At 43.7% G+C, this 9,815-nt stretch overlaps 1 protein-coding gene across 1 annotated transcript; it reads left to right on the top strand.

Moving 5' to 3' along the window:
* Positions 1-413: 413 nt before the first annotated feature.
* On the top strand, positions 414-4,290 carry LOC310787669 (protein lifeguard 1-like; the record flags this gene model as incomplete). The annotated part of the gene is made up of 6 exons (XM_083649153.1): positions 414-897; positions 1,006-1,130; positions 1,255-1,455; positions 2,922-3,050; positions 3,152-3,295; positions 4,141-4,290. 6 exons carry the CDS (start codon positions 414-416, stop codon positions 4,288-4,290), a joined length of 1,233 nt encoding a protein of 410 aa, XP_083505279.1.
* Between the last annotated feature and the right edge of the window lie 5,525 nt (positions 4,291-9,815).

The following is a 9,815-nucleotide window of genomic DNA, read 5'->3' as shown; positions in this document are numbered from 1 at the left end:
CCGTGCCCAGAGATCTTTCATACCATCCAGTATTGGTCTGCTTAATAAGCTCTGAACACATGAGCTCTTGTAATTTATTTATTTACCTTTTTTTTCCACTGGGGTGGGATTGGTGTGAAGCACTTTGTGATCATATCCGTTGTTATTGTTTGATGTATTGTCGTGGCATTGTGTTGTACTGTATTGTATTGTATCTTGTTTGTACTTTGTCTTGTCTTTTGCTGTGTTTTGTCTGACTGCTACAGATGCAGGACAACTTTCCGAAAGGACAAATAAATACTACTACTACTACTACTACTACTACTATCATGTAATCATGAAACTTCAAGTGACTTCTGTTTTCTATGTCACACTTTTTAGAACTCTCACAGTGAACACTGGCTGGTCTCTTGGGCTGATCCACTGATCCACAGATGTCACAGGACAGGACTGACTATGCTCCTGTGGAAGGGGGACCGCCTCCCCCCTCTGCCCCAGGACTTGCTGGGCCTCCTGGATTTGGCATGCCGATGCCTGGGCCTCCTGGATTTGGCATGCCGATGCCTGGGCCTCCTGGATTTGGCATGCCGATGCCTGGGCCTCCTGGATTTGGCATGCCGATGCCTGGGCCTCCTGGATTTGGCATGCCGATGCCTGGGCCAAATCTATTTGGTGGCCCTGCTGCCGGCGGTCTCCCTTTCCCTCCTCAAGGTGCTTTTGGACAGCCGACGTTTTCCCAGGGTAACCCAGGAGCTTTTGGACAGGCACAAGGCAACAACCCTTACTCTGCAATGTGTGCACGCTTTAACATTCCAACAGCCGAGGAGGGTTTGGTCTCTTCCAAGGCCTGTCCAATGCCTCTTCCAAGAGATGGTGCTCCAGTCGAGCAGTCAGCTGGAACAACTGAAAACCTAAACAGTGAGTCTTGCTGGTAGTATGTCATTGTATACATTTGAAGGTGGAATTATTAAGAAAGGTAATGGGATTTTATCAATCTGATAATGTTTCTGACTGGTTGTACTGTAGATCTCGACGACAATCCTGGTTACACCGCGGTTCCTTTTTCCACCTTTGGGGACACTGAGAATCATGAGGAGCCTGAATTTGGTTCTTTTGATGACAAGAGCATAAGACGAGCCTTTATTCGAAAGGTAAGCAGACAGTGTGGGTGAAGAAAGGGTCAAAGTTACACAACTTTAAAAAAACGCCGGTCATACATGTTCATTGTTAGAAATATCATCTGTTTGCTGCCTAATAATCCATTATCGCTTACAGGTCTTCTTGGTGTTGACGGCTCAGCTGATCGTAACGTTCTCCTTTGTGGCTATTTTCACCTTTATGGACGAAGTGAAGACATTTGTAAAAGAATACAGCTGGACCTACTATGTGTCCTATGGCATTTTCTTTGTGGTCGTGATCACTCTCAGCTGCTGTGGAAACTTCCGCCGAAGATATCCTTGGAACCTGATTGCATTAGTAAGACTGCTCTGACCTTAGTTTTTCTAAATAGAAAACAGCATACTAGTGTACCACTACCAATTGTACTTTTATAACAAAAAATATATATATATTTCATTATAATTCTTTATATCACAATCTAATTTCTTTTAATTCCTGGAAAAAGGAAAATCTTTAGTGGGAACTTCATTGAATACAGGAAGCAACATACATGTTATAAAGAAAAACCTGAACAATCACACCCATTCACCCTTCACATCACATACGCTGATATCCCATTAGTTAATAGAGACAGAGCGCAATCAAGTCCCACCCACCTGGGGGGGAAGGGGGGGTTGGGGGCACTTCCTCGCTCTCCATTAACTTTGTATTGCATGAAGGTGTCTCCATGTCATTTCCGTCTGCTAGCAAACTAGATAAAAATGCCTAAAAGCTGCTGTGTGGTGGGCTGCACTATAACAAGGTAAAGCACCCTGAACTAAGCTTTTATAAGGTGCCGAACAGGAAGCCCGAGCCTTAAAGAGCGTGGTGCAGGGAAAGAAAAAAAAATTACAGTTAGGACTCAACCGCATAGTGGGAATGATAGACGCGTCATTGTCCCTCCCTGTCAGTATATCATCAAAATTATTTGGGCGCGTCCGAGTAGTGTAGGGGTAGATTCCCTGCCTATCAACACGAGGGTAGCAGGTTCGCGCCCCCGTTTTACCTCCTGCTTGGTCGGGCGTCCATACAGGCACGATTGCCTGTGTCTGCGGGTGGGAAGCCGGATTAGGGCTATGTGTCCTGGTCGCTGCACTAGCGCCTCCTCTGGTTGGTCGGGGCGGAGGGGAACTGGTGGGAATAGCGTGATCCTCCCACGTGCTACTGTACGTCCTGCCGGTGAAGTTCCCCGCTGTCAGGTGAAAAGAAGCGGCTGGCAACTGCGCATGTGTCGGAGGAAGCATGGTGCTAGTCTATGGTTCTTCCCAGATCGGCAGAGGGTGGAGCAGCGACCGGGGCAGCAGGGGGAAATTGGCCAAGTACAATTGGGGAGAAAATGAAAGGTGCGGACATGACAAAAAACTCAGTATTGAAAACGACGCAATACTGAAGAACACAACCAGCCTGTCGTGATGGACAACAACCGTAAGGCAAGTAGCCTACTGTTTGTTTGTGATTGCTACATGTATGGAAAAGTAGGGTCGATATAAAGGGAGCGTGCAGTGGATTTGTCCACTATACAGCAACAGGCACCCCACCCTGATGGGTGTGGTTTCAACAGGCACCCCACCCTGATGGGTGTGGTTTCAACAGGCACCCCACCCTGATGGGTGTGGTTTTCAGAGTATGATGTGTTGCGCTCTGTCTCTCTCATGTTTCAACAGGAAATATGCTCTCAAAATGGGGCTTTAATTTTGACTTTAAGTACAGTATTGTTTGCTACTACTCGTACCACTCCGTTAAATACTTGAAGCTGTATCTTGATGGGTCTTTGTTTTTTCCAGGCCATCCTGACGCTCAGCATGTCCTACATGGTGGGAATGATCGCCAGCTTCTATGACACTGAGGCAGTGATCATGGCTGTGGGCATCACAGCTGTTGTATGCTTCACAGTAGTCATCTTCTCTCTGCAGGTTTGTCTCCTCTCTGTCTTGGGCTTTGATCGTGTTCTGATGAGATGATAAGATTAACCTTAAGCCAGGCTTCAACGTGACATGTGTCCTCCTCCCCGCAGACCAAGTATGACTTCACCTCCTGGCGCGGTGTGCTTTTCGTCTGTCTCATGGTCCTGATCCTCTTTGGCATCCTCTGCATCTTCATCCAGAACAAGATCTTGCACCTCGTCTACGCCTCACTGGGGGCATTGCTCTTCACCTTCGTAAGTCTGTGGCCAGAATCAGACGATGACCACATAGTAGCTTCTTCATGCAGGTTTCATACAAGCTTGGTTCAAGGCACTGCTATAGACGAGGAAGTAGCAGGGAAATAACAGAAAAGACTAGAGAGAGGTATGGAGGGTTAGTGCAGGGTGTTAACTTTATTCTTCTTCTGTACCAATTGTTGTCTACCATTTGAAAGGATGTGTTGAACTGTTAATGGGGAAAGGTGTGTGTGTGTGTGTGTGTGTGTGTGTGTGTGTGTGTGTGTGTGTGTGTGTGTGTGTGTCTGTGTCTGTGTCTGTGTCTGTGTGTGTGTGTGTGTGTGTGTGTGTGAGAAACAGTGAGTGTATGTGTGTATTGTTTATGTCCACATGATATTACTTGTCTATATAATAGTGCTTGTATGTGCTATGTGTCGTATAGATATGTGGATATATGTGTATCTTACGTACATGTGTGTATGTCTACTCTTATGCATCCTACATACTCTTATTCCTGTTGGAGTCACTCACTTGCTTATCAATGTGGTATGCTTTGTTCACCTGCAAATCTTAAAATAAAAGAAAAAATTGCTCAAAAGAAAATTTACACTAAATGGCCTGATGGGGGTGCTATAATTAAAGGCCAAATGGCATCTCTAACTTTGACAAGCTAACCGCTATACATCATTGGTTTGATTTGGACTAAACATATAGAGGGATGATGCAGCTTGGCACTGTGTTCTGGCACTTAAAAATATATGCTAATTATGATGAGGGTGCTGTAATTAAAGAGAAAAATGTATAACTTTCAAAAGTGTTTATATATACAGCAGGTTTTGACACATTCTGATTGTCTGTTGCAGTTCTTGGCGGTGGACACACAGCTACTTCTAGGCAACAAGAAACTGGCTCTGAGTCCAGAAGATTACGTATTTGCTGCACTTAACCTGTACATGGATATCATCAACATCTTTCTATATATTCTTGCTATTGTTGGAATAGCACGGCGGTAACAGACACGGTGCAGCAGGAAAGAGCAACTGATGATATACACCGATCAGCCACAACATCAAAACCACCTGCCTAATGTTGTGTAGGTCCCCCAATCATGCTGCAAAAACAGCTCTGACCTGTTGAGACATGGACTCCACAAGCCCTGAAGGTGTCCTGTGGTATCTGGCACCAATTGTTATCCTGCTGAAAGACTGCCCCCAGGGAATACCGTTGCCATGAACCAACACGTTCTCACTCCGGGCACGTAGCATTTTGACGCTTTGTCCCGTCCCTTATGCGCCACTTGTTACTAACATGGTACCCTTGAGCGACCCATGAAACGACTTGGGCTTTCCGATTAAAACTCAATGCAAACCCATTCCAGGTTTTCCCGCACGAAAAGTGACGGCACGCCTCTGATTGGCTAGGCTGTAATGGAAGTCCAGCTGTCTGCGTGCATTGGTGCATCGTTCAAAATGTCCCGCCACACGAGTTGCGTCATGCAAATAAGGAGGTCCGTGGTTGGTCAATTCATATGTCTGTCACGCATTTTGTTTTGGTCTTAGTCCAGACGTGCCTGTATTATCTACAGTTGGCTACTGTGAGACTAGTGTCAAAGTAACATCCACATGCATGCCAGGACCCAAGGTTTCCTAGCAGAACATTGCCCAGAGCGTCACACTGCCCCCGCCCGCTTGCCTTCTTCCCATAGTGGACATAGTGCAGGGGTGGGCAACTATTTTTCATGGGGGGCCACATGAGAAACCCAGATTGTTGCCGGGGACCGAACAAATATTGTCATGCCGTAACTCATGGATGGGCAACTTTGATGATAGAGAGGGCCACACAAAAGATTCCTCACTACCAGATTTTGCTGAGGGCCGAACGGTGCCAATGCGAAAGATTTGGGGCATTTGAAGCCAGGTTTAGAGGAATAACTCATTTTAAATTAACAGTTGTGATGTCATTATTCGGTCTTAATCACCAATATTTTATCCTTTTCTCACTCACTCCTATGTCACCACCTGCTCTCCCTGCAGGGCTTGAAATTAACTTTTTTGACCACCTGCCAATATGGCTGCTAGATTTGAAAGTTACCAGCCAATTAGAATTTCCACTAGCCAAAATGTTTTTCTTGAAATAAACCAGAATATGAGTGGGTTAATTTAAGCATAAGTATCAGTAAGTGGGCCGGGATTCTCAAAGCCTGTGTTGAGGGTCACACGAACAGAAATGCACTCTTGAAGCTAAATAAATCCAAAACCAACGAATTCATTATTTAAATTTGTACTTCAATGTAGAACAGTCATTTCTTACACATGAGATTACTTTTAGCCTTTTAGTCATAAAGATTATTGAAAGATATTCCATATTCCAGACTGAAATGCTATAACAGAAGTGGAGTATTGGCCAGAATGACATGAACATTTGGACACTTATTCAGCGGGTATCTTGCATGCTGCGTTCAGGTGCACTGTAAAAAAAAATACAAAAAATCCATCGCTGGCCACACAGGGGGCGCCCGCGGGCTGCATCGTTTGCCCATGTGTGACATGGCATCCTGGTGCCATCTCTTCCTCAGGTAAATGATGCACAGGGTGGCCATCAACACGATGTAAAAGGAAATGGGATTCATCAGACCAGGCCACCTTCTTCCATTTCTCCATGGTCCAGTTCTGACTGTAGGAGAATACAAAAAAGTGGACCAAGAAAGCTCAGCAGGCCAAAGTAGAATAATAAAGAGAAAAAAAGGGGAGCTTCTTGGATATTTAGGAGCACAATTTAGTACAGAGGTCATGTACAAGTGTACTGAAAAGGTTTACCAACAATGTAAAAAAAAAAAGTTTTTACTTTTTCTCTTTCTTTTTCTTGTTACATTTCTAAGTATGTCTTCTCTATGCTCTTGATCGTCACGCTCTCTATGATCACATGTTTCTAGTATATGTAATTCTATATTTTGACGTCACCACTGCGTCAGACCCTTCTTCCGTGTGCCACGTCACCTTACCTGTGCCACGTATGCTCTTTTATACAGGTGCGGCAGCCCACACACAGCTAATACAGCCTGACGAACACCAGTGAGGTTGAAACGCGTTGCGTTTTGTTAGCCTGTGTTATTTTGATTGAAGATGTACATTGTTGGTCAACTTTTTCAGTAGATTACCTCTGTATTAAATTGTGCTCCTAAATATCCAAGAAGCTTCCCTTTTTTTCTCTCCATTTCTGACTGTATGAATGTATGGACATAGCTACCGTGACATCACCCATTGGATTTTGGACTAACATTTTGAAGCCTCGAGTTAGGCATTTTCACTGCCGCCATCTTGGTTATTTGGAGCCAGAAGCAGCTAGTGCAAGACCAGGGGTTTCCCACAGAGCCACCTGCTACTGGTCCGTGATTGGCGAGCTGTGTGATCACTGGACAGGTGACCTGTCATTCATGCCCCAAAGCATACCGGTAGTCTGCTTTATTATCTATTTGACTCAAAATGGGTGGGACCATAATGTACTAAATGATCCTCATGCTGTATTGAAGAAGACTTGAAACTAGCGATTGCGACCATCAACTCATTAGGAAAGTGTTTACGGAGGTCAAGAATCAAGTGAGAAATATGGGCATTTTCATACAACTGGACTTCAGCCAGTGGAGTCAACCCCTGCTGATCGTGGCTGTTTCAATTTACAGCCACGAAGGTTGCCCCTTGGTTCTGGGCACTCACATGCCCACCACCCCTTTGTGGGCGCTTTCGGGGCAGTGGACAGGAGTCAGCATGGGGCACTCTGACCGGTCTGCAGCCAGCTACGCAGTCCCATACGCAACAAGCTGCGGTGCACTGTGTATTCTGACACCTTTTCTATTATAGCTAGCATGAACTTGTTCAGCAATTTGTGCTCTTCACAGCTCTTCTGTGGGATTGGAGCAGACAGGCTAGCTTTCGCTCCCACGCACGCACCTCAATCATCTAGTCGTCTAGTGAGCCATCATCATTTGGCCCTTGTTAAAGGCGCTCCGATCCTTTTATGCTTGCCCGTTTTTCCTGCTTCCGACACATCAACTTGAAGAACTGACTGTTCACTTGCTGCCTCATATAGTCCCACCCCTTGACAGGTGCCATTGTAACAAGATGATCAATGTTATTCACCTCACCTGTCAGTGGTTTTAATGTTGTGGCTGATCGGTGTCAATTCTTAGGTGTTGGTCAGTTGTTCCATGGCTTCAAACGTGTCCAGTGGAGCTCCACATTGGCCATGTGGGGAGTCTGCAATGTGAAGGAAAGAGAAGAGAAAAACCAAGGCATTTCCCCCGAAGTTAAAAAGCCTTTATAGGCCTTTGACTATGTCATGTTAAAACATAAGAAAACATGGTAACACTTTCCTTGAAGTGGTGTGACTGACATGACACTGTCATAGCGGGCATGACACCTGTCGTAAACATGAGGAGGCTTTATGAACATTTATGATTTATTTGTCCTTAACTGTCATTCGGTGAATTATGTCATTGTTAACGCAAAGTTGACATTGTTTCGAGATGTCTTCGTTATGACAACTTGACATTAACCAAGACAACATAACCTGTCAATGTCTTTGTGAAGACAACTTGACATTAACCAAGACAGTGTAATTACACTTAATGACATCTTAATGAAAAGTTCAAATTGTACCACTCTAGCTTGAGTCAAGTCAAGTCAAGTTTATTTGTATAGCCCTAATTCACAAGCATGTCTCAGAGGGCTTTACAGAGAATATGTCTAGCTAAATCTAGCTGAGCACAACAATAACAGCAACAATAACAATAATAATAATAATAATAATAATAATAATAATAATAACAACATGATTGAACAATCTTATATTAGAGAGAGACAGTGGTTGGGGGAAGGGGAGAAATGGGAGAGAATGGGGGGACAGAAGGAGAGAGCAGGGAAGGGGGGAGGAGAGAGAGCAGAACAGACAGGGTATACTGGGGCTGGGCTATATACGGTTGAAATCAATATCATGAATAGTCACAGGGATCAGTTTTGAAACATACTAATGTATATCATTAAAAGGTGGCTCACACTCAGATAGGGACAACAAGGGATAACAAAGACATCTCAAATAATGTCAACCTTGCATTAATAATGACATAATTTGCCGAATGACACTTAATGACAACAGCCATAAACATTCCATAAAGCGTCCTTCATGTTCATGACAGGTGTCATGTCATGGTTATGACAGTCAGTGTCATGTCAGTCTTATGTACACCCCTTCAAAGGAGGTGTTAGTGAAAAACACTAGCCTGGATCCAGCCCCTGTGAATCTCAGTTTTCAAACTGCCATTCATACGGGGATGATGGGATGATGCCAGGCTAGGAAAACACACTTGTGGCCCCACCAGGCCTACAGGATGCAGAGAACAGGGAAAATGAATATAGATTCTTGTTTTGATTTCATGTATAGAAGTGAGCTCAGCAGTCTCATTAATCTCATCTTGCACAGCACAATGTTTGACTATAGTGTGCATTACCGGTAATTACATTATTTAACACTTTCTTTGGGATTTCAAGGTTTTTGTTTCACACAATGTATATTTTTTATGTTAAAATAAAGAGAATTATGTATGTGTATTACGCTTTTGAAGGGTATTCAAATTTTATGTTGTGACTACTAGTATAAAACATCTATTTTAGTAAAGAAAATATATCTTAGGGATCACCTATCAAAAAAAATCATGTATATTTTTTTTATGCTATAAGGGGAGTCATCTATGTGTATGATGTTTTTGAAGTGTATTCAAATATTATGTCTGTGACTACTAGGCTAGTATAAAACCTGAAAAGATATTAGGGATCATTTGTATGTACTGTATAAAAAAAATAAAATTCTTAAAAAATATATATATCTGGGCTCAATGACTGTTTGGAAAGAAAGAATCATGGCACATTATGACAACATAGAATACTGTTATAGTTGTATTTGATTACACTGTTCTGTGAGTCCGCATCCGCATGTCTTTCACTGAGTGGGTGTTTATGGCTCAACTGAGGGAATTTGGAGTTGGGAATGGGAGAGCATCAGTGGACCTGGAGCAGGCTCATGTAACACTGCTGTCACACAAGCGTGGTCTAGTGAAGGAAGACGTCGACCTGAGAGCCAAAGTGCAGAGCTCCTACAGCGAGCTTCTGAAGGAATCAACATATTGTAAACATTTGTTGTCTTCTACCACTAGATGGCAGCTAGGGTGCATTTTGTACGTTATTTTTGCCAGACCCAGGAGGGCCAGCCTAGAAGAGTCTCAGGGGCTCACTCACTCACTCACTCACTCACTCACTCACTCACTCACTCACTCACTCACCATTGATTACATTTACCTGTGTCAACCAAACTCCACAGCTCCGCAGTGGGAATATTTTTGGCTTTAAGCTGAATGAGAGGAGAGCCAATTAACCTGAACAAGCTGGTATGTGGACTTTGTTTAAAAGCAGTGGCAACGAAAAGTGGCAATAATATAAAGCTCATCTAAAACATAACCATCCCATCCAGTTTTCCCAACTGGGGAAAA

This window comes from Poromitra crassiceps (genome assembly GCF_964638095.1).
Source record: "Poromitra crassiceps genome assembly, chromosome: 1".
NCBI classification, from domain to species: domain Eukaryota; kingdom Metazoa; phylum Chordata; class Actinopteri; order Beryciformes; family Melamphaidae; genus Poromitra; species Poromitra crassiceps.
This window is presented reverse-complemented; position numbering and strand designations above follow the sequence as displayed.